Source organism: Euleptes europaea, chromosome 6 (genome assembly GCF_029931775.1).
Source record: "Euleptes europaea isolate rEulEur1 chromosome 6, rEulEur1.hap1, whole genome shotgun sequence".
In the NCBI taxonomy this organism is placed as follows: domain Eukaryota; kingdom Metazoa; phylum Chordata; class Lepidosauria; order Squamata; family Sphaerodactylidae; genus Euleptes; species Euleptes europaea.
Window position 1 is genome coordinate 78,919,229 of NC_079317.1, and position 24,859 is coordinate 78,944,087.

Consider the following 24,859-nt stretch of genomic DNA (forward strand, 5'->3'; position numbering starts at 1 on the left):
ATAAAAGTTAATTCCACGTTTAATCCTGTGGGCTGGTTGTCTCAGGGAAAGAAACACAAACACACACGCAAATATCTTGGACTATTATATATTTTCGGATATGAATAGTGGCAGCATGTGAAGGAAACAGTGTTAAGAGTCCCCAACACCAATTGCTCTGTGCAGTGTCTGACTGAGGGGCAATTATTAAAGAGGGCTGGGCTACCCTGTCTTTTGGTGTCTCTGTGAGTGAGAGAGAAGACATGGGATGTGAACAGGTCATGGCTCTCTATATATTTTAAAAGAGACTGCCTAACCTATCTGTAACCCTGAACCTGTGGGAGAGAGGTTGTGGATGGTGGTAAGTACTCTGTGTTAGTGAAAAAGGTCATCACAGGGGGTATGACATTCAAGACACACTAACCATGCAATCCTAAAAAGAGTTACGCCAATCTAACCCCCTTGATTGCATTGGGCTTGATTTCAGTGGGCTTAGACTGGATTAACCTGTATACAGTTGCACTGAAAATACCTAGTGATCTAAGGAATGGGTGTCATCGCTCTCTGCCGCACCTTCTGATAAATGTGGTAAAACCACCTTTTAACTTTTAAATTTTTACTTTAACCTTTGCTAATCGCTTACACTCTAAATTGATAAGAAATTTTGGAAGACTTCCCCTTTTTAAGCAGTCTGACTCTAAGCTGGTTTTTGATCTAAGGAACCCTCTACAATGTTCATATTTACATATTGAATTTTCCCTTTGGGTTGTACTAATATGATTGAAAGGCCTATCAAAACTCAGACATCAGATCCTTAAAAAAAGATGTATAGACAATAGAAGAATAAAATTGATATCTGAGAAATTCCTGTGCTGTTTATCTGGAAACATTCACATCAATGCTGGAAATCCTAATATTTGGCTAGATTAATCATTATACTCTATACTTTATATGACTGGTAAAATGTCTGTAATTTTCATTAGTTTTGATGTGAAACGTATTTCCAAGTGTAATGTTATCCTCCCCACACACACACCTAATTGTGATGAAAATGTAAGGGATTGTTCCTTGCTCTCATGGAATTCTTCCCAAATTTCAGACCGATAGGAAAAAACTTCTCCATTCTATAAGCAATTAAAAAATTGGCTTGCAAAGCACACAGAGACATAAACTGGAATGTGAGTGGTATGTTCCTTACTTTTCCAAGATCATCAAATGTACAGAAAAAGGAAGATCTAGTTTGGGGTTTGATGTTTTACAAAAACAGACCTTGCACATATGAAGAGCTAAGCCCTACCATCTCCCATATCTCACCTCACTGTGTTCTGTTTCATTCAGTACTTATCTCCCACCCTACCTGACTTCCCATAACGGAGTCCATCTGGCAGAAAATATGCTTCAAATAGGACAGCACTGTAAGATAAAAGGGGTGGGATCAGAACTTGACTTCCCCTACCTGAATGCTTATTTTTGTTTAAAAAATTGACACAAAGAGAGGCACACTTCTTGCTGTTCCTATGAATGGGCAGACTCCTGGTCATTAGATCCTCCATGAATGTAATCTTTTCAGATATAATAAAGACACCTGATGGTCTAGCAGTTCTCTGTCACATAGAGACAGCAGTTCTCTGTCACATAATCTGATACTTCATTATCATCAGTCATATCTCCTAATTGTATATACATGTTTGTTCTTTACTATTGCCAGAGAGAATCTTACGCTTCTTCTTCCACCTTTCCTGCTCCCATTTGCAGGGCAGTTGGGATGTCCATTGCCAGGAGGGCAAACTTTGGCTGTCTACCTCTTAATCTCCCTGGTCCCTGAAGCTCTGTCTGCCTGCCAATATGTTCAAGCAAAGCCTTATCCTGTTTCTCCTACTGCAGGTGTGCATCCTATTAATGGGCTTGGGGTAAAATAGCCCAATGCAAGGCCTTTGTTTCTATTTTCCCCTCTCCCCTGCCCTCCCCATCTGTATGTGCAAGCATTTGGCAGGTGCAGAACCAGATGAGGAGATAGCTCAGGGCAAATATATCCCATGCTTATATAGAATCAAAAAGTCCTACCAGCATCATAACTGACAGGGGGGGAAATGGAAACATCACACAGAAATACCAGTCAGCCCATAAATTATCCTCTTTGATGGGATGTTATAATGACACCTGACTCTCCTTACCAATCCTCTCACCAACCACTGCCTCAGAAACAGTCTGCAAAGCACCAGAATAACTGTTGGATAAAAGTTTCTATCCTCTCTAAATGTCAGAAATGATGTTCAGATTCAGAGCATTTATGAGTACATCTTGTTTTCACATTAGACCTTTATGAGTAGATTTCCAATTGTACAACCCTAATTATCTGTTGAATGGTACTGTCTTTGTGGCAATGAATTAAAGAGCGTGCATTCAAAACTCAAGACTAATTACACTTAACCTTTGGAAAGTCACTAGAATGTGTCATGGTAGCAGTTCCTTGACACTGGTCGAGGGCCGGTTTTGTAGCACAAATTGAAATAGCACTAGAAGAACTAGAAGAATTAATGTGGCTGTGGCAGAGACCCTCAAGTAAGGTTTCCAGGTCACTCTTCGCCACTGGTGGGAGGTTTTTGGAGTGGAGCCTGAGGAGGGTGGGGTTTGGGGAGGTGAGGGACTTCAATGCCATAGAGTCCAATTGGCAAAATGGCCATTTTCTCCAGGTGAACTGATTTCTATTGGCTGGAGATCAGTTGTAATAGCAGGAGATCTCCAGCTACTACCTGGAGGATGGCAACCCTACCCTCAAGGTTAGCTGGAGATGTATCCTTCAGTACCCTTGATTCAGTGTTATAGTATAGTTAGCATAGTGTGACAGTTAATCCAGTTCTGCACACTGTAAACTGGAAGAGTAAAAAAGAAAGTAGCATGTGTTCAGCTTTCAAAAAGCTGACTAGCATTCTGCACCACGCGACTTTTGTCCGTCACCAAATTACAGAAACGGCAAAGTAATAGTGATTTACGTATCTGAATTCAATCATTACTTTAGTATGATAACAATATTCTGGAGTAACAGAGATTTGCTTCAAAGGACATTTGCTTCACAGGACGGTGGCAGAGAAAGCATGAAGGAAAAATAATGAAATCAAAGGCATTACTTGGACTCCATATCATGGGAAATAGTGATGGGCACAGCTAACAATGTTTTATGGTCTTCTCTACTTTAGGATGCAGGCCATCCCTGGCTGTAGCCCCTAGCACCACACAGCACATCATTCCAAAGGGTCTTTCAGCTCTAAAAAACCAGCTGGGAGGCATGAAGGGCAGCAAAGCTCTGTGGAGTTCATAGAGCACCACATGCAGTTATTGGGATCCAAGCCAGTGAAGTCAGGACAAAGGAAGATGATATGCAAATCTGTGGTAACTGTACATGATGGAATGAGTGTGACACATATGACTGAATGGCCCACCTAAACTTTTATGTTTTCTGTTTTATAATCATCTGACTTTTGAAACCCCACTATTCATTAAGCATATATAACTTTGAAATTTAAAAATTATAATAAAATGGCAATTGTAAACATTAGAAACATCATAATTAAAACTGTAAACTATACAGAAACTCAGGACTTCTATTTTTCCCTTGTGTGTATGACAAAAGAAAATTTGCTTAAACTGACAGATTAACCGAGAATTGATGAAAAAGAACCTCAAAAGAACTTTCCCAAAAACAAACACTTGTTTTACTCTTCATTATTACACCTATTGTTGCTCAGAGACAATAAAATTACTTAAAATCTGACTGAATGGCACTAGCAATTATTGGTTTGGAGGGTGTTGTCAGATGTTTTTAATTTGTGCAGTGCCTATCACAACACTGCGCATTTTATAAATAAACAATAATCTGTATGAATTGTGAACCAATCTTTAACTAGGTATAAAGTCTTTAAATAAAACTATGGTAGCGGCCAAAATCCCTATAGTCATTTCAGAATATAATTATATTGAGCAACCCTTGTGCGGAGAGACTCTAGCCTCACACACACACATGAACTGCTGTACCATAAGCATCTTACCAGTATTATCACAAATTTTCTATGCAGCCTCAGTAACTGGACTGAGGAAGAACCATGTGAGCAATAACAATTTGTGTACACTAAGAGAGCAAGCTAAAACCTTCTTCCATGCAGATATAGACTAGCTCAGGGTTCCTCAGTGTGGTGCCTATGGGTACCATGGCACTCACCATTACCTCCCCTAATGCGCACCAAGTATTTTTAGAAAGTGGATGGGGCCAGCAGGAATTCTGATTGGTTGTGCAGATCTTTAAAATGTTTAAGTGGCAGCTACCACCACACTGTTAATTTTATTCTCTCGCTCACTCCCTTTTCTCAGTGTATTTTTAAAAATTATTCCTCTTGTCCCCTGCATTCAACTTCATTTGTGTGTTTGTCTCCACCTCCCATGGCAATCATTTTGTAGTTGCCTCCACTTTGCATGGCAGTCATTTTGTGGTTGCACCCACCATCCTATGTCAGAATTCCAAATGAGCCCACAGGAGCATAAAGGTTGGCGACCCCTGCCCTAGGTGTATCACTGTAAAACAAATAAGTACTTACATGTCTAAAGATTGGAAAGTCCTTTAAAGCGTTATTTGTAATATAAGAGGGGAAATGTTAATTAAATCATATAGAAAGAGGACAGTAACTATGTAAGGCTGTCATCTCTGGCAAAAACTAAGGAAGATATACATTTCAAAGTGAAGTAAGATGCCAATGTACATTAAATACTTAAAGAAGGAGGGAAATATCTGAAAAACTAAACTCCTGGGAATCCCTTATGAACAATTCATGTATTTTAAAGATGTAAATCTTAGGGGAAAAGGTAAAGGTAAAGGTCCCCTGTGCAAGCACCAGGTCATTCCTGACCCATGGGGAGACGTCACATCCCGACATTTTCTAGGCAGACTTTGTTTGTGGGGTGGTTTGCCAGTGCCTTCCCCAGTCATCTTCCCTTTACCCCCAGCAAGCTGGGTACTCATTTTACCAACCTCGGAAGGATGGAAGGCTGAGTCAACCTTGAGCCGGCTACCTGAAACCGACTTCCGTCGGGATCGAACTCAGGTCGTGAACAGAGCCTTTGACCGCAATACTGCAGCTTAACACTCTGTGCCACGGGGCTCCTTAAATCTTAGGAAGGGTAGCTTATATTCAAAGCAACTGGAATCGAAGGCCCTGTGTATTGTAACTATCTCATTTGGAGAAGACAGATAACTATTTTGGCTCATATTACCAGTGATGAGACTATGTCTAGCCCTGATTTTCCACAGATTCTCCAATCTTGGACTACATAAAAACATTTACATTTACTTTAACAAAGATCATTTATCTTGATCTCTTTGCCTCTTTGCTATTTTTCTCAAAGTTTTCCCAGTCATATCACTGCTAACAGTCTGAACTTATAGTTACGTAGAAAACCATTTATTTTCTTCATTCCAGTTTTAATATCTCTATTTAATGCAGGGTTTTTCACTTCACTCATATCCCCATAGAATAATTTCTTCATTGCTTTAATAACCTAGATCTCAGTCAAAGTTGATGTAGTTTTTCATTTTTGCAGGATATTTTCTCCAGAAAGGACAAAGTATTGTCTAATATTGCAATGAGTGATATATTTAAGGGGTTGATAATTCCAAATGGGTTGTCATGTTAGTCTGTAAAAACAAAATAAAACAGGATCCCAGTGGCAACTTAAAGACTAACTATATTTCTCTGATCGTAAGCTTTTGTGAGTTGGATGAATCTGGTGAAGTGAGCTCTGAGTCATGAAAGCTTATACTGGAAGATTTTTTTTTAGTCTTTATGGTGCCACTGGGTTCCTATTATATTTAAAGGATAGTGAGTTCAAAGAGGAAGTTAAAGATAACAAACTTGAAGGAAAGTCAGAAATAGCATCCAGAGAGCCAGCAGAATACAGGAATGAGTCAAAGCAAACTTATGCATAGATCATTGAATTTTTCCTGTTTCCAGGTCAGATTTCACCAAAAAAGGGTTAACCTCAGTTCACTGCTGTTAGTAAAAATTGGTATAGCACTTAAGTACTGTATATGAATGGAGTGCATAAGTCCTAGGCTGCAAGATTATTATGTAAAAAGGTTCCCCTCTAGACAGTAGTTTACCCTGTAATCTGACAAAGGTATGTACTATGAATTCCCTTTTGTGTCCAAGCTATAAAGGATATAAGTCTGCTATATCTTAGGAGCCAGACTTAAATTCTCTTAATAAGGTTGTATGAATACATAACAGCTTTTGTTTGTAGAATCTTCAGGATTGCCAACCTCCAGGTAGTAGCTGGAGATCTCCTGCTATTACAACAGATCTCCAGCTGATAGAGATCAGTTCCCCTGGATAAAATGGCCGCTTTGGCGATTGGACTCTATGCCATTGAAGTCCCTCCCTTCCCCAAACCCCGCCCTCCTCAGGCTCCGCCCCAAAAACCTCCCGCCGATGGCAAAGAGGGACCTGGCAACCCTAAGAATATTTATTCATTAGCATTGGGTTGTTAATTAGGTTGATAATAACGTATTTTACATTTTATTTTTTAAAATTCCAGGACCTGGTCAAATGTTTCAGTTTTTCAGTCATCTTAGCTCAATTTACATGACAACATTTCCAAATGGTGAATCATGGTTTCATATTTCTGCTCCATCAGCATAAATAAGGTTGCCAGCTGTGGCTTTAAATCTACTAAGCCGTTTCACTTTGAACTTACACATTGTCTCAGTTCACTTTTGAAACTCAAGCAACCCAGAAGAAAATCAGATCCTGGTTGAAAGTAAAGGGGTACTGGAATAGAATGACATGAAATGTAGACTAAATCTCTGTAATGCAATATATGTCTGTTTATACGTGATTATTGAATTGCTGTATATATAATTTATTTTAAAAGTTTTTAATGCTGAAATGTTTTAATATTTGATAGTTGCTGCCTTGGGGATCATATTTAGATGGAAATATTTTAAATAAACAAACACGCAATATATACATGGGTATATACACCCGTGGTGCAGGGAGGTTAGCTGCAGTACTGCGGTCGAAAGCTCTGATCACGACCTGAGTTCGATCCCAACGGAAGTTGGTTTCAGGTAGCCGGCTCATGGTTGACTCAGCCTTCCATCCTTCCCAGGTCGGTAAAATGAGTACCCAGCTTGCTGGGGGTAAAGGGAAGATGACTGGGGAAGGCACTGGCAAACCACCCCGTAAACAAAGTCTGCCTAGAAAATGTCGGGATGTGACATCACCTCATGGGTCAGGAATGACCCGGTGCTTGCACAGGGGACCTTTACCTTACCTTTATATACACCATTCAGTATGTACACATAAACACACACACATATACACACCATTATCAATCTACAAATCTGGCCTTAATTCATGTTTTCTGTTCAGGTTTTTTTTTTTCTTCAAGGGCAGATTGAACTTCATGGCCATGAGGAAAAGTCTCAGTGGGCCAGTTCCTGGGGGTCCACCACCACCATTGAGGCTACTCTGCCACCCAGAAAGGCAAAACTGTTGTTCGTGGGGCAGGAGCAGTGAGCCAGCAGCCCTCATTTTGAGCAAGGTGGATCAGCAGGAGCCACCACAAGCTGGTGGCCCCACCCCACATGCAGCAAGTGGTACCCAGTGGCCCTTGCCCTGCACAAGGCAGGCAGAAGCCAGGGCCACTGTGAGCCAGCATAACCCTGCCCCATGTGAGGCTTTCATAGGCCACTGCCACTGCTAACTGGCAGCTTTCCGCCTGTGTAATAATTGAACTGTCTGGGGGAAGTATAGGGTTGCCACATCTCCCTTCACCACCGGCAGGAGCTTTGTGGAGGTGAGGCTGGAGCTGGCGATCCGCCCGCAAGTGATGACTAGGTTTGCCAACCTCCAGGTACTAGATGGAGATATGCTATTACAACTGATCTCCTGCTGATATAAATCAGTTCACCTGGAGAAAATTGCCTTGGCAATTGGACTCTATGGCATTGAAGTCCCTCCCCTCCCCAAACCCCGCCCTCCTTGGGCTCTGCCCCAAAAACCTCCCACCGGTTGCAAAGGGGGACCTGGCAACCCTAGTGATGACTTCACTTCTGAGTTTAGTCCAGAAGCACTGGCATCGCGCAGGATGCTCTAGTATCGTTCTCCAAAAACTCTATGGAAAGTCTATGAATCCTCTTTCCTACTACTATTACTTCCTCAGCCTCCCCGCAGCCACCATATCCTTCCCTTTTCCCTGCCTCCTTCTCTCATTTCCACTCACCAACCAACCTATCTTTTATCTGCCTCTATCTTTAGTTTTATTATTTTATTTACTTCATTTATACTCCATTTTCTCCCCAACGGGGACCCAAGGCAGCTTACATCATTCTCCTCTCCTCTATTTTATCTTCACAACAACCCTGAGAGTAAGGTTGCCAGGTCTCTCTTCGTCACTGGCGGGAGGTTTTTGGGGTGGAGCCATAGTCCAATTGCAAAAGCAGCCATTTTCTCCAGGGGAACTGATCTCTATCGGCTGGAGATCAGTTGTAATAGCAGGAGCTCTCCAGCTAGTACCTGAAGGTTGGCAACCCTACCTGAGAGACAGTGACTGGCCCAAGGTCACCCTGCAAGCTTTCATGGCAGATTGGATTCAAACTCTCCCAGATCCTACTCTGACACTCTAACCACTATACCACATCAGCTCTCAGCTTTCCCTCCTTCCCTCCTCTGGCAGTCTCTCACTGAGAAAAGTCCAGCCAAGTTGCCAAGTCATGCAATAGCAAGTTCCGTAGATGAATTGTGTGATGGCCACCACTGTGCCCAGGTGAGAAGTATGGCATCAAGTCATCTAGTAGCCACTGCAAGATCCAGGTGGATCATGCAAATTGCATGGTAGTGAGTTGCCCACTGCTATTATACCTTTAAGATACGTTGTAAGACATATTACTTATACCCTATTTATGCCCAGTAAGTATGCCAGCTGTATGAGTTGTGACCTCAATTTTTGAACTATGGGATTCCTATCATTATACATTTGAGTAATGTGATGAAACCATGTATTTAAAAAAAAACCATATTCTGGTAGACATGCTCTCAAAAATTTAAGCAAAAGACTTTCCATAAAAAAGTTAAGAGATAGTATAACATTGGTGATTTAAAACAGAACCGATATTTATATTTGCCTTAACTCATTAAGGAAGATTTTTTAAAACATATTGTAATATCAAATAGGTTTCAAATCAATAAATTACTTAATAATCATTAACATGTAATTGATAAAGAAACCTTTTTCTATTGCAAAGTCACAAGGTTCAGATTTATATAAACACAACCGGTATTAAATTCAATTTGCTATCAATTTTCCAACTCTGTTCAAGTTTCAGGAAAGAAAAAAGAACACAGTAATAGACCCATATCCTGTCTGCAACCCCATCAAATATCTTCAATATGTGGCCATTTCAAGAAGGACTTCCTGCTTCCAGAGTGACAGGAAACCAGTACTGAACAAAAAGTTATCATTCTGGAATCCACTCCCTACGAGTAGGAGGATAACAGCCCTTTGTAGAGAGGAAACTAAGGAAAATGGGAGGGACACCGGAAAGGCTAAAGATGTAAGACCTATATAAATGCAAGGTAATAGAAGGAAATGTGAGCTAGATAGATGATAAACAAATGACAAGATTAAAATAAGAAAGGTATGAAGAAGGGGAACCTGTAAGCTGTAATATGATCTTTGTCAAAATCACTGGGGTTGGAGGAAAAAAACTTCGGACCTGTGTTTCAATACTCCTTGTTGTGAGCCACTCAGGACTACAGGTTAAACAAGGACATACTGTCCATTCAAGGGCAGCATTCTTGTTTTCCTAAATGCACTGCTATATATGTCTACCATCTGTTAAAAATGAAAAATTCTGGTACATCCAAGGGCTTGCGGAGGCAGAATTCTGTGGTTTGAGGTCAATCAATAGTACAACACAATAATTTGGGAATGGTACAGCCAGCAATCCCACCTGTGTTAGCAATGCAACATCAAATGGATCTATGCCATTATCAAGGCATTTGGGATGTGTAAATCAATGGTCACTTAAAGTCAATGATGTGCCATGAGGAGGAAGCTAAAGTATGATACTTAAAAGTGTCTATACATGCAGGACACTTTTTCCGAAATGTAAAATGAATACAGTATACACTCAGACAGCTGCTCTAAAAAAAAAATTAGTATCAAATCAGAAAGAAGTTCTCCTTTTGCCCTTTAACTGCTTAACTTGCTCATAAAAATGAACAAAATTTGGTTTTAGGTTATCTTTACAGATTCTGATTACAAACTGTGTTTTTCAAGGTTAACCTCTACTATGTGCAGGGACAAATATTTGCATGCTAAGAAGTTTAATATTTTGGTGAATTCTCTTATTCCATTGGAAACAAAAAAATAAATTACAGAATAAAACTGAATTTAAAAACAAAAAAAAACCTTACCCCTTAAGTGTAGATCCCAAGTTCATTTGATTCCATGTCATGCATTCAAGCTGTGAGGTCATTTGATATAAATTGTCACTGTTGTGAAAATATTTAAAGTTAGAACTAAAGTTATGCGACCAAGTTCAAATCATTTGTTTTACAGAGCAGCAACATTCTTAGCCTCTTTTTAAAACATTTTAGCAACAGATATAAACCAGAAATGTATTTAATATTAACTCATTTACTTATTTGCAAGGCTGTATTTAAGAACTGAAAAAATAATGAAAAATATTTTGTAGAGAAAAATGTAACATAATAGCTTAGAATTGTAAATTATTATTCTACAGAGTTTAGTTATGTAGAAGTCCACCTTATTGCTTTTTGGGAAAGAAATGTCACTCTTTAGTGAAGACTGGAAATAAAAACAGGGTTATTTAACTTTGTTCTCATTTCCAGTTAACTTAAAACATTATAGGGCTAAGTAATTAATAGTGTTGCTACCTATAGAAAATTGATATAAAGAAAGAAATATTGAGAGTCTGAATTTTAAACTGAGCTCCTGAACTGAATTATTCTATCATATATTCAGCTGAGTATGAGCAAGCTGTGAACTCTGTAGATATCTTTTCTGAAACTGGCTCTTTATTGATTATTTTCTATTATTATTTTAAAATCTCAGCATGACACCTACTTTAAAAAAAACAAAATCAAGCTTCAAGAGGAAGAACAATAAGATGCAAAAAGTCCAAAGTAATTTACATGATTGTTGTTGATACCTGCCCCATTATCTACCCTCAGAATTGCTCTCCATCACAAATATATCTTTAAGCCACATTAGAGTGTGTGGTGCACAGGTTATCCAGGCATATGCATGCTCACATGGTTACTGTAATGATTTAGACGCATTAATTTTTACGTTAAAACTCCAATTTAACTGAATATACTGTAGGGAGAAAGCCTTAATATCCAAAGAGGTACAATTAACTTTCTTACAAAAGGAAAGGAACCCTCATCTTTCACTTCCTTCAGATCTGTCAAAACTCACATCCTTCATTAGACCTTAGCTCCTCCAGCACCATCCCTATCTTCTACAGAAACGAAACCTAAGTATTTTGGAGGGGTAGCTCTGTTAGAGCAGGACCTTAAGAAGTAACAAGTTTTTATTCCGGCATAAGCTATGCTCTAAACCATGGAACTTTACACTGTAATAAAAGTGTGCTAACATTTAAGGTGACATAAGGCTCAGGTTTATTTGAGTCTAAATGTGTGTGTCTGATAGGGTTGCCAACCTCCCGGTGGTGGCTGGAGATCTCCCACTATTACAACTGATCTCCAGGCGACAGAGATCAGTTTCCCTGGAGAATTGGCAATTGGACTCTGTGGCATTGAAGTCCCTTCTCCCTCCAAACCCCACCTTCCTCAAGCTCCACCCCCAAAATCTCGATATATTTCCCAACCCAGAGCTGGCAACCCTAGTGTTTGAAATGAACACATCTCCCTGACTTCCCTCTCTTTTAAGGTTTTGTTTTAGGTTGTGAACTCTTTGGAGCAAGGACCTGTTTTCTTACAGTCTGTGAAGTACTCTAAACATAGAGGACTACTGTTACAATTGTAGTTATTATTAATGACAACACTAGGAATGGCATGTTTGGAAAATTGCCTATAATAGCATGAGACCACTGAACTCCATCTACCTATCTAGTACATTGTTATCCTGGCCTTCTTTGAAGGAATATAGGGCAGCATATATTGTTCTCCCTTCCTCATTTTATCTTCACAATAAATCTTTGAGATAGGCTGGGCTGAGCAAGAGTGGCTGGCCCAAAATCACCCAGATCGTCCAGGTGCTAATCTGACACTCTAAACATTGTATAACATTGAATCTGCAGTTAGATGTGTTGTAGCGTTCTAAACTGGTAGAGAGAGTTTGGACTGTGCTCCCAGTGTATATTAGGGATGTTGATTTGGTTCGGCCCAAACTGAAAAACAGCTGAATTTCCCCTGATTCGGTGGTTTTTAGTTCGGGACGAACCGAACTAAAAAATGGCGGGCAACCGGGAGCCGAATTCAGCGAGTTTGGGAGTTCACGAATAAATCCGGCCAATTCGGGGCGTCAGTAAGCAGCATAACCGTCAGTAAGCAGCATTCTCCTCCCCCAGCCAATCGGTGGCCAAGCTGGGTCTTCTTCTGGCCAATCAGTCAGGATTGAGTACTGGAGGAATCAGCTGATGTGCGGCCCGGCCGGAGAGAGAGAGAGAGGGGGAAATACTCGTGTGTGGGGGGGGGGTGCTTGTGCACATTCACTCCTTTTTGTGGCTGCAGGGGGCGTATTGTTTGGGGTACAGACCCCAAACTTTCAGCAGAGATTCAGACAAGCCTTCTTAAGAGACCACCCAAGTTTTGTAAACATTGGGTCAGGGGGTCCCGAGATATGGGCTCCCCCCTTTTTTCTTTCCATGGCTGCAGGGAGCGCATTTTGGGGGGTACACACCCCAAACTTTCAGTGGAGCTTCAGATGAGCCTTCTTAAGATACCCAAATTTTGTAAACATTGGGTCAGGGGGTCTCGAGATATGGGCTCCAACCCTTTTCCCTCCCCCCCTTTTCCATTTCTGTGGCTGCAGGGGGCGCTTTTTTTGGGATACAGCACCCAAACTTTCAGCATAGCTTCAGACAATCCTTCTTAAGATACCACCCAAGTTTTGTAAAGATGGGTTCAGTGGGGGCAGAAATATCGGCTCCCCCCCTTTTCTCTTTCCGTGGCTGCAGGGGGCGCATTTTGGGGGGTGCAGATCCCAAACTTTGAGCGGAGCTTCAGACAAGCCTTCTTAAGAGACCACCCAAGTTTTGTAAACATTGGGTCAGGGGGTCCCAAGATATGGGCTTTCCCCTTTTCCCTATTGGGATGAATGGATCAGTATGCATCTCCAGAGCAAAACGTCCCGTGCCTAAATGGAATCGTCTTGGATTAACGAGTCCTCCCCAGCCCCTCCTGATGGAGCAAAAGACAGCCACAGTAAGACCCCTTTGGGGGCTTTAATCTATAATTTTTCTCCTGTGTGTGTGTGGGGGGGGAAGCAGAGTCTGTGTGTGTGCGGGGAGGGAGCAGTTTCTGTGGGGGGTTCTGCCGGTTCTGCCTGGGGTGTGTGTTCCCCCTCGAGTCTCTCTCTCCCTGGTTTGAGGGGGGGGTTTCAGTTGTGTGTCTTCAGGTTTTCCCTCATTCATAAGAGTGGTTAGGTCTATTTGGATGCTTGCTCAAAACTTGTTTTCAAATGGTGACTTAAAGAATGCATTTGGAGTCCCATGCAAAAAGGGAAATTCCACCCCTCCTGCTCATTATGCATAGCTAGCTGCCTCTGTCTCTTTCCATGGTTTGCAAACTCCCAGGTGTCAGGTGTTGCTTTGCACAGTTGCAAAGGTGTTGCTTACAAGGTTGTGTTGCTCTTCAGTCGTGTTGCTTTTCAGTCGTGTTGCGATACTTTGCAAACTTCTCAGCTGTTTGTCGGGGCTGGGAGCTTTGTGCGTGGGTGGCAAGCTCTGTTCAGAGATGCACATTAAGGGTGGGGGGACCCCTTTTGGGGCCCATATCTCAGCCCCCCTGACCCAATCTTTACAAAACTTGGGGAGTCTTTCAAGAAGCGTCCTTTGAAGCTCTGCTGAAAGTTTGGGACCTCTACCCCCAAAAATGCCCCCCCAGAGCCACGGAAAGGCGCGGTTGTGTTTTTAACTGCTTTATTCGGCCAAATTTTTTTCCCAAACTTTGAATTCCTGCCGAATTGCACGGACCCGAAGCGGGGGAGTTCGGACTTCGGCATATCCCGAATCTAAACAGGCCGAATTCAGCCGAATCCGAACTATACTGATTTTTTTTAATTCAACAGCCCTAGTGTATATTGTCTGTTCCAAACCCCCCACTTCCAAGGAAGTCAATAAACTGCTAGGGGCTTAATCATGCCAACTTCTCCTCCTCCTTTCCTTCTCAATATTTCAGATCTCTCCAAGAGAGATTATCTTTGGCCACCCCTCATCAGGCTATTTTGTTTCCATGTTTTAATTTGCAAACTAATTTTTTTGGTACTTGGGGGTTTATCCAGGTTTTCCAAGTATGCAGAAACTCCTACCGTTTCTGTGGGCTGACCTATTTTGATGCCCTGCTAACAGGCGCAAGACCTGCTGAAAGAAACCTCAAGTTTTATTATCTGTACTCTAATTTATGTAATGCAAAGCTGCTGGGTCATATCCATTATCCCCCAATTTGCAGCTGTGCTGTGCTAACAATTCGCTAACTTTCCTTGTTTTGTGGATTTTCTGAAACTTTGGCTGAGGACTATTTGTCTCAAATCAGCAGCTGACTATAAATCATCTTAATTTAATTATAAGAACATTCATTCAAACATCCTTTTAATATAATTTTCTGCTAACATTTTCAGTAACAGGTAGGGCCCTACAGAACTCAGATTCCAGTGGAAATCTTTTTGTGCACGAACACACACACAGAAAGAAATGTAGATTACTTCAGTTGAGAAGTATGTGTAATATCATTTGTCTTTAGCACTGAACATTATTATTCATTACAGTGTCTAAACTGCTATTATGTGACTACAATGTCCCACATATCAGCTCAGAAATTGTTAAGACTCTCCTGCAGTTTACCCATTTGCAGCAGCAGTTCGTGCTGGTCTGTGCCACTACATCTTGCAATTCCATGAATTCTTCCTGTATTGCTGATGTAATTAATTCCCCTGGGGCCCTGATTTTTATTAGAAGCACCGGCTCTGTGCATTTACAGCAGAAGATTTTCCTTTAACTTTATTTCATTTGACACTTCATTTATAAGAGACTCCTCCACAAGATCCGCTTTTTTCTCTTCATTTGCTTTTTCATCAAGCAATACACTTACTCATCTTGACACCAGCTAGAAGCCACTCAGGTTGCTAGGATCAGAGCCTGAGAAAACTCCCATACCTTTAAGAGCTGCACAAAGTGGATAATTTTAGTAGGTGCAGCCTTCTCCTCCATGCAGTGCTATCAGAGAAGCTTCACCTGGTGGAATTTTTCTTTGCAGAGTCTCTTATTATACATGCGGAGTGAGAGGGAACCATTGCAAAAACAGTTCAGGAATCAGAGCCACTTTAAATTCAGAGACTGGTTGCATATTTAAAACATTTTTTTGCTTTTAAAAGTTGTCTTCAGGGACATGCTCGTTCTATAAGGGTCCATTTATAATAAACACTTACAAGTAAGGACTTGGCACTGATTCTTTCTATCAAGACATTTAATTCTAAAATTTGATATTTCATTGCAAATGGAGAAGAGGAAAATGAGGTCGTAAGCTATTTTGGGTCCCCACTGGAGAGAAAAGTGGGATATAAATATCTAAATAAATAAATACATATTTATTAATGTAGATATCTAATTACCGATAATGAACTTACACATTTGTGAAACTTATATATTGAAAGGCACATGATACAGCAACCTGCCAAAGCTAGGGTGCCTCTGTTCAGTGCCAAGTTAGGAGACCTTCTGGGAACTTTATATTCCATGACAGAAGAAAGATGGGATATAAATATTATGAATAAATAATAAACTTATACTCAATGTAATAGACTTTCACTGGTTCTGAATGTAACCCAAAAATATCTGAAACCCATTAGTCAGCCTTTATTTAATGAATATAACTACATCATCATATCAGCAATGTGCTAAAACATTAGCAATGAAAATGATTCAGATCTATTAAGGACATCTCAGTAAATCTGTCTAGTTCATACCTGCCATATATTCACTGCATGAATATATTCACTATAGTTCATACCTGCCATATTTAGTCACTGCATGACTAAAATACAACACAAAAACTGGCTACAGAACAATAAAAATGTCAAAGATAAGCCCAAATATTAAACTCACCTATTTGTAGAGGGAATCATATTGAAAGTAATGGAATATTCAAATAAATAATTTGAGACTTACAATAATATCTGCACAGTGGTTAAATTGAAACACCTAGTTTTAAGCTACTGCAGGCACCCTAATGATTGACCCTGATTAGTATCTGGATGGGAGACCACCAAGGAATACCAGGGTTGCTGTGCAGAGGAAGGCAATGGCAAACCACCTCTGTTAATTTCTTGTCTTGAAAACCCTACTTGGGTCGCCATAAGTCAGCAGCAACTTGACCGCGCTTTACACACTCACACAGGCAGATTAGCGGGCACTATTGTCTGTTCCAAAATTTGTTTGTTTTTAAAGTCACATGAGTTAGAGGTTGTGTAAGAGCTTTCAGGATGGTACCAATCATGCGCTCTATGTTCAGGTTCACTTATTGAATATATTGTCTTAGACAGCAATCACTCCAAGAAGCCAACTCATAATATTTAGCACTATATTGGAAGCACTTCTTTCTGCTGGAGAAGACCGGCCAACTGCAGAGAATGAAGGAGAGGTGGGTTGAAGTAGCATGAATAACAGAGGAATGGTGGCAAATTAGCCTTTTTACTACAGATGACAAAAAATTAAAATCAGCCCTGTGTGTCTTTTGAATCAGGCTCCAAGAAGAAACTACACTTTCCCAACATATCCAACTGCAACGAATAACCATGTGTAAAGTTAAAGTCTTTCATATTGCTGAATACCAGTATACAAAATATGCCTTCACATTACAATACCTGTTCATGGACCTCAAATCTGAAAACCTTCTAAGAGCTTTTGATTAAGGCTTTGGTGGAGTTATCAGTAGATGCATCAAAATATGTCCTACTTAGTTCTATTCAATGGACCTTACTTCCAGGAAAGGGTTCATAGGATTTCACTGTAAACCTGCCAAGCATAAAATTAGGAAGAAGTATTTTATTTTTGAAATTTGTCCTCTTTTTTCATATTACAAAGCTCAAAAGCTTAGGAGAGTGGCGGGATGGTTCATCTGTCCTTGGGCTTCTGATCATGTTATGCCCTCAAAAACTGTTTTTATGTGATATACTGCTAAAATTCACATGAAGAGAGGACTCAGTCTGCATCCTGTGTTCCACCACTGTTTGTACTTCTAGTTTTGTCCTCTAGTATTATCTGCCTCTAGCCTGATCTCATCATATCTCAGAAGCTAAGCAGAGTTAGCCCTGGCTAGCATTTAGATGAGACATCTACAAGGAATACCAGAGTCCTTATGTGGAGGCAGACAATGGCAAATCACCTCTGAAGGTCTCTTGCCTTGAAAATCCTATGGGGTCGCCATAAGTCTATTCTGACTTGACGACAAAAAAAAAAAATTAGCTGCTTCATTAAAAGAGGCATTGCCGTGATTGGTGTGGACAGTGTTTCACACTGACGCTTCTTGCCATTGTGCTGCCCTTCTTTCCCTATCACAATCATTTGGTGTGTGTGAATTCTCCTCATGGCAACAATAAGCTCTTTCACTGAGACATTTTGCTATTGTTTATATGTTAACAGAAGATAACATTCAAACTGTTTCATGATCCTGAAACACGGCTCTTTTCCGGAGAACAGCTATTTTACAATCCGGGCTCAAGGTCACCTCTCCCCTTCCTTACTTTTTTTGCATGTTATACCACATTTACTAGATAAGTCATGGGTTCACTATACAAATTAAGCATTTTCTTTTTAATGCATTTTAAAAAATCTGAACATGCATTTCCAGGAGGAACAGGTATGTTTGGATGGTCAGTACAAAAAGACGATGCAATAGTAGAACGGTGAACAAAAATGAAGTTAAATGACACAGTGTCATTAGTGTGGGAATAGCCAGGAAGCCCATTCCTGGGGGGGGGGGTAGATCTGTGGCGGGCTGAGAGCGGCCATAGCAAACATACTATGCAATCCTAGGCCATCAAGTCGCAGCCGACTTACGGTGACCCCTTGACATAGAACTAAATCCAGCTGAGTTCAGCGGACTTACTGCCTAGTAAGTCCTCTTAGTATTGCAGCCTCCGTGTCAGAAGCAGCTTAATCTGACCATACACTCTGTGTAAGGCAAAGTAGAACATGGGCCAGGATGTGACTCTTGCTGGTCATGTGGTTTAAATACCATTCATTAAGGACAATGAACCAGAAAACGGGACTTGAAGTTATTCTTTCTAATTTATGCATGAGCAGAAAATAGCTCCATGAGGTTTTTTTAAGATGGTCTCATAATGAATAACATATTTAAATCTTATTTAAAGTAAAGATATTATTGTTTTGCATCAGTCAGCACAATAGGATATATTCCTGGAACTCATAGCTTTATTCAGATAGCTTTTCTCATTTAAAGCAGTCTGAGGAGATAGAATTGATGGTAGGGGAGATGAACCATTATTCTTAAATGAATCATTTCATCCCCAAAATTGCTATAAAGCAAGCATTACAAAAGTCATTTTTTCCCTTGCAAAGATGTTTTTAAATTGAAGAGAGGGACGGGAAAGGCATTTGTACAAAAGGGATTAATGTTAGTTGGAGTGATATAAAAGGAAGTTAACTCAAAGCAAAAAAGGAACTTAAAAGGAAACCAGTAGTAGATCATATGGAGTTTGTTTTGGCCTGTTCTGCTGCCTACGAGTTCTTGACCTTGGTACAGAAACAGCTATAATCTGAGTTTCAACTCCTCCACTCTTAAAGTCTTTGTAAGTGTGACTCATAGTAAATTTTCAGCATTAAACATGTTTATTGCATCAAACTACATGATGCAGAAAAGTTCACATCACCATTTGAATTAAGCCATGGCTTTTGGAATACTAATGCATGTTAATGGTCTGTACTGCTTTACAATTTCTGCCTGTCCATTAGACAACCATACAACTTAGAAAACATACATGCACACATGAAATAAGCAGGGAGGCATCAATCCGGTCATGCTTTTTTGGCTTAAAGCACTGCACGAGTTTGTTGGGTGGATAAATGGAGGAGAGAAGAAAACTATGTATGATGTCTCGTGCTCCATGGAGAACAGGCAGGATAAGAATGCATCAGATAGTAACTGATGCTGCCAAAGTGAGGTTCTTAGGGAATTCCTGTATGTAGAAGAGTTATACAGCAGGAGTGGTTTTTTATCAGGTACAGTTTTCCTTCTAAAAGTTCTGCAATGATTAAAAAACCTTCACTTGAAATTTCCCTCTATCTTATACCTGCTGCACAAGCCTATGCATGTGTGCAAAGAAGCAAGTCCCACAATGTTCAGTGGGGCTTACTCCCAGATGCATAGTTTGATGATGCAATTCTAAACAGAGGTAAACTCTAACAGCCCATTCCTGAGGTGGGGGACTGAAAGTGGTCTGAAGGCGACGTGACCCTGCTGCCAGCATAAGTGGCCTCTTATCATGGAATAAGAGGCACTTATGCTGGTGGCGGGGGCAGTTCCACCGGCGCCGGCACCTGGGTGCTGCCGAGCAGCACGCCACTCTTCCAATGGCACAGTCTCTCCAAGACCTAAATCCTGGAAGAGAAATGCAGCATTGGGGGAGGGGTGTTCCTGGGGCATTCCCGGGGATGGAACTGCCCGCTCTCTACACACCCAGAGTTCATTTTTTGAAGCAAATATCTAGTTATTTCATTGTGCAAGTATACAAACATTTTCAGTCCAGAGTTTGTCCAGGAGAGAAGCTACAAAATGGCTGGAGTTCTGTCAATTCACCTCTTGCTCACCAAAATTATTCTCATATGCTTTGCTCTGTTCCTTTTCTCTCTGGTCCCTTTGTCTCTTTCTTGTTTGTTTCCTTCATCTTTAATGCCCATAGTTACAAGTAATATTTATACCATTTGGGGGTTGTTTGTTCTGTTTGCAGTGGGAAAATTGCCTCACGAGTATGGATAGTCATCATGGATTAGAGAATGTTCAGTTTCATTCAACTTCATTTTTAATTAATAATTACAAGTCCCCTTGCTACAACTAACTTGTCTGCGTGAAAGAATATGTGCCTCTGAGCATGTGCAGAATGCCTTTTACTCATTAAGAAATAACACTGTTACATTTCTGTCCTCACCACCCTCAATATCTGGGATTAGGACTAAAGGATTGAATTGATGTAATGTTTCAGTAAACACAGAAACCCTAACTGTAGAAAAACAGGTATTCATCTACAGAAGCACAAAAGCTTAGGGGCATAATACCCACCACCTCTCATTATAGAAAAATAAGGTATTTGGGAGGATCTAAATACATCTAAGCCAAAAATAATTTCTGTTCTCAATGTTGACTGCAAACACCCTGCACATATGCAAAGCACCTTCCGTCATTACTCTACCTGGTATTAGAGAGTGATTTGCAGAAAGGTGTTAACTCAGGATTCATCCATTTCAGTAATTAATAGTGCAATCCTAAAACCACTTCCTGGAAGTAAGCCCTGTTAAATTCACCTGACTAGGATTCTGAGTAGACCTGAGTGAATTGCTCTCCAAAGCATTGCTTAATTGCTATTTCCCCCACTCCCAGCTTTCCCAACACAATTTTGAATCCTATCATGCCCCACCTTAAACCCTACAATGTCCCCGGCAGAAGAATACAGGTACACTAATTTTATCTACAAAGGACTCACTATTATTACAATTATTATTATAAGCAAATCACTTTTCACTGAATAGCTGAGGGTACGTCAACTAAGTCATGACTTAGGGTAGCCAACAGGCCTAGAGGAAAATGTACTGACCCTTTAATAGCTGTTTAATGTATGGAAATGGGAAGCTGAAGCTTTTAATGACATGGCCATAAATAATATCCCATTAATCCTCTAATAAAGGAACAAGACTTTTTTTCCTCCAGGCAGTTGGCAACCCTAATTGACTTCATGGCTGTACACTCCTAGTGTAATCAGCTAGGCCCAACACTTGATGGCTTCTTCTATACACATGCCTGCTTATGATAACTATTACACATATAAATTGGAAATGAGGGGGACAATAATCTGGCACTAGCTGCAGTTTAGCTATTAATGGAAGCAAGACAGAGCATGCATATTACACCCATCCTGCAGACACTCCACTGGCTGCCCATTTGTTACCAGGCTCAGTTTAAGATATCGGCTATCACATACAAGGCTTTCATGGCCTTGACCCCTCTTATTTGCAGGACCCCCTCTCTCCCTATGCTCCCCCATGACAACTTTGCTCATGTCAGCATGGGCTTCTTCAGGTGCCAACCTGCAAATGGGCAAAATCAACAACTGCCCACAGACTTGCTTTCTCTGTTGTGGCTCCCGCCTTGTGGACTGGCCTGCCTGAAGTTCCCACTCTCCTGGCTTTCCACAAACTGTGCAAAATTGAACTATTCAAGAGGGCTTTTCTGTGCAGGTAATAGGGTTTCACAGTACAAAATGGCTCACAAACTTATTTGGATTAGGGATATGCATTCTGGTAAAACCAAACTAAAAATATATCCAAAAAATACCTTATATGTATTTTTTCAGATATACTCAGATTCACCAATTATATCCAGGTCTTTTTGGGATACTGAAAAAGTGGGTCCCCCAAAATCCCAGAAATATTCAGGATTAACCCGGAATTTCAGGAGCCAGCATTTGCAGGCTCCCAGGGCTGTTTTTCCCATCCGCATCTCTTGTGTTTCTGGGTCTCCTGGGGTTTGGTATTGGCTTGCCAGGCTGCTTTAGGTAGGATTATGTCACTTTAAAGTGTCTTTGCTGTTATTTGAAAGTTTGTTCTTTGTTGGAGTTGATTTGTGTTGGGGTTGCAGCTTTTTTGTAGCTGCTCTCATTTTACATTGAAATTCTTGCATTTTACATAGTTCAAGATCCTCATGTTTTACATAGTTAGAGATTATCAGGTGTTGCGTAGTTTCAGATTCTCAGATGATACATAGTTTTACATTCTCAGGTTTTACATTGGTTGGGCTTTGCAATAGCTTCAATAGCATTCTCATGCAGGGAGATTCTTTGGTTTTACATTTCTGGCCAGGCTGGGGGTCCTCCATAGGAAATAATGGAAAATGGCTGGGGACACCTTGTTCAGGGCCCATAACTTGGATTATTATTATTTGCTGTTATGATAGTAAGGACACCTAGTTTAGGTGTTGTATTTTATGTAACTATGGACTGGTTTTAGATATTTTTTTAAAGGTTGTGAGTCGCTCTGAGCCAGACTAGGCCAGGAAAGGACAGCCTAAAAATCAAATAAATCAAATAAAATTGGCCAATCTCATCCAATCTCAGAAGCTAAGCTGTGTTCGTACTTGGAAGGGAGACCTCCAAGAAAGATTCTGCATACGAAGGCAGTGGCAAACCACCGTTGCTTAATCACTTGCCTTGAAAACCCCACCAGGGGTAGCTATAAGTCAGCTGCAACTTGATGACACTTTACACACACAACCCTGACTTGGATAAATGATTGGGACTGTTGTCTATACTGCTGTGTCTAGCTGATTGTAAATAGGATCCTATTTCTGTACCACTTAATATGTTAGTACTTATGCCATGATTCTGTTCTTTCAGGTCCCAATTTGTTGACTGTACTAACTCACTATGTGTAATTCAGTCCCTGTGAGAAAGATGAACTATAAATAACATAAATAAAAAAATACATTTTACATTTAGCACACAGTTTATTTCCATGTTATTTTTTTAATACAGTGACTATCCCATCTTTTCAAAGCTATATGATTATGACTACACACATTCACAGACATCATGTGATACAATGTGTAGCTGTGTATGAAAGTTCTGCCATTACTACTGCTATTCAAGTCCCATGCTAGATTCCACTGACAAACGGAACCTGCAATTGTCATTCCTATTATTTTGTAAATGCTACATGCTAAGAAACTGGCTCTTTAGATCTGTCACAGAACTCTCTCTCCCCCCTCTCCCTCTGTCTCTCTCTCTCTTTGCATGCCAGAAAATGAGCTTTGTGCAACTTAAAACGCTTGCTCCCCTAGCTCAGCAACATATGACTGCTGCCTCTCCAACAATAAATGGTATCCTCTCAACTGTTTTTCAATTGTAACCATTGATAGGTAAAGAACAAAAAGTTTTGAGAAACAAACCCTTACTTGTCTCAACAGTCATTGAGAGGTTGCACTCAGAGAATGAACTGCCTTGCCAAATAGTCATTAAAGATGATTAACTGTTCTTCTAAATATGCTGCCCTTGGAGAGTTAGAATGAACATAATGAACAGTATTGCCTTCCCACTGTTACGACTCTGAAAAAAACTGACAGTCTCTCAATGGGTTTCCTGCTTGCTCCAGCTTTCTAGAGCTTGATTGTTTCCAAGTGATATTATAATTTACAGCAGATCATTAAATACTTTTCTGTGAGAGAAATTTGACTATTATATCTCCAAGCACTAAAAATGCCTCTTTGTAAACAATTTTTACGTTGTATATTTGTCTTACAAACTACAGAAGTGTATATGCAATTGTTAGCCTTTCAGATATCACTGAATACTTTGTTGGTTTGCTACAGTAGCCTAGCAGCAGAATTTCCAGAATTTTTTAGGATATTCACCAGGTATCTACTAACCATTGTGAAAAAAACCACAGATTCTCCTATGGCTTTTTTTCTCCAGCTCTAAAATGTATAACCCTTTGTCTGAGTATACCCAGTCTTTTTGTCCCTTGGTCAGCTTTTTTTGTTCAGCCTTCTCAAATTGGTTCAGTCCAGTGTCCAGAGCCATAGCATTATTGCTTCTTTCATATAAGCCTACTGGCGTGGGCCTGAGGATATTTGGCATGGTATTCTTCAGTGGTCTGATTAAAATCAAATTACTATAGAGGAGTGGCCACATGTCCTAGTGACTTCAATTGGATTTACTGCCAAGTAATTGTGCTAACATCCTGACCTGAGCAGCTCATGCTAGCCTGACCTCATCAGATCTCAGAAGCTAAGCAGGATTGGCCCTGGTTGGAAGGGAGACCAGCAAGAAATACCAGGTCATGACATAAAGGCAGGCAATGGAAAACCACCTCTGAACACCTTTTGCCTTATGAGGTCGCCATAAGTCAGCTGTGACTTGACGGCAAAAAAAAATGTGCCAACAAATGAAGCCTGAATTAATCTATTCATTGATCTGCTCTTACAAAATCATGAACATTCGTGAGAAAATTGGGATGGAGAGGCATACTGCAGAGCCTTGTAAATAGCATCACTGATCTGGAAGTCCTGCATTAAAACTGAAATAGCTAGATGTAAGCTTCACGTACGGTACTCATTACTGACAGGAAGGAAGGAAGGAAGGAAGGAAGGAAGGAAGGAAGGAAGGAAGGAAGGAAGGAAGGAAGGAAGGAAGGAAGGAAGGAAGGAAGGAAGGAAGGAAGGAAGAAAGAAAGAGAGAGAGAGAGAGAGAGAGAGAGAGAGAGAGAGAGAGAGAGAGAGAGAGAGAGAGAGAGAGAGAGAGAGAGAGAGAGAGAGAGAGAGAGAGAGAGAGAAAGAAAGAAAGAAAGAAAGAAAGAAAGAAAGAAAGAAAGAAAGGCAACACAAACTCAAGTTCATGTATT

The 24,859-nt window shown here is 40.5% G+C and overlaps 1 protein-coding gene across 6 annotated transcripts in view; it reads right to left on the reverse strand.

Annotated features, from left to right (window-relative positions):
- WT1 (WT1 transcription factor) overlaps positions 1-24,859 on the reverse strand; it is a 57,482-nt gene that overhangs the window by 17,742 nt on the left and 14,881 nt on the right. For 5 of the 6 annotated variants that reach the window (XM_056851204.1, XM_056851202.1, XM_056851203.1 and 2 more), the window contains one exon: positions 10,446-10,523. The exons of the other annotated variant lie outside the window; for it this stretch is intronic. In XM_056851204.1, coding sequence (XP_056707182.1) covers positions 10,446-10,523 — 78 coding nt within the window. The remainder of the gene's footprint in view (positions 1-10,445; positions 10,524-24,859) is intronic. 6 annotated transcript variants of the gene reach the window in all.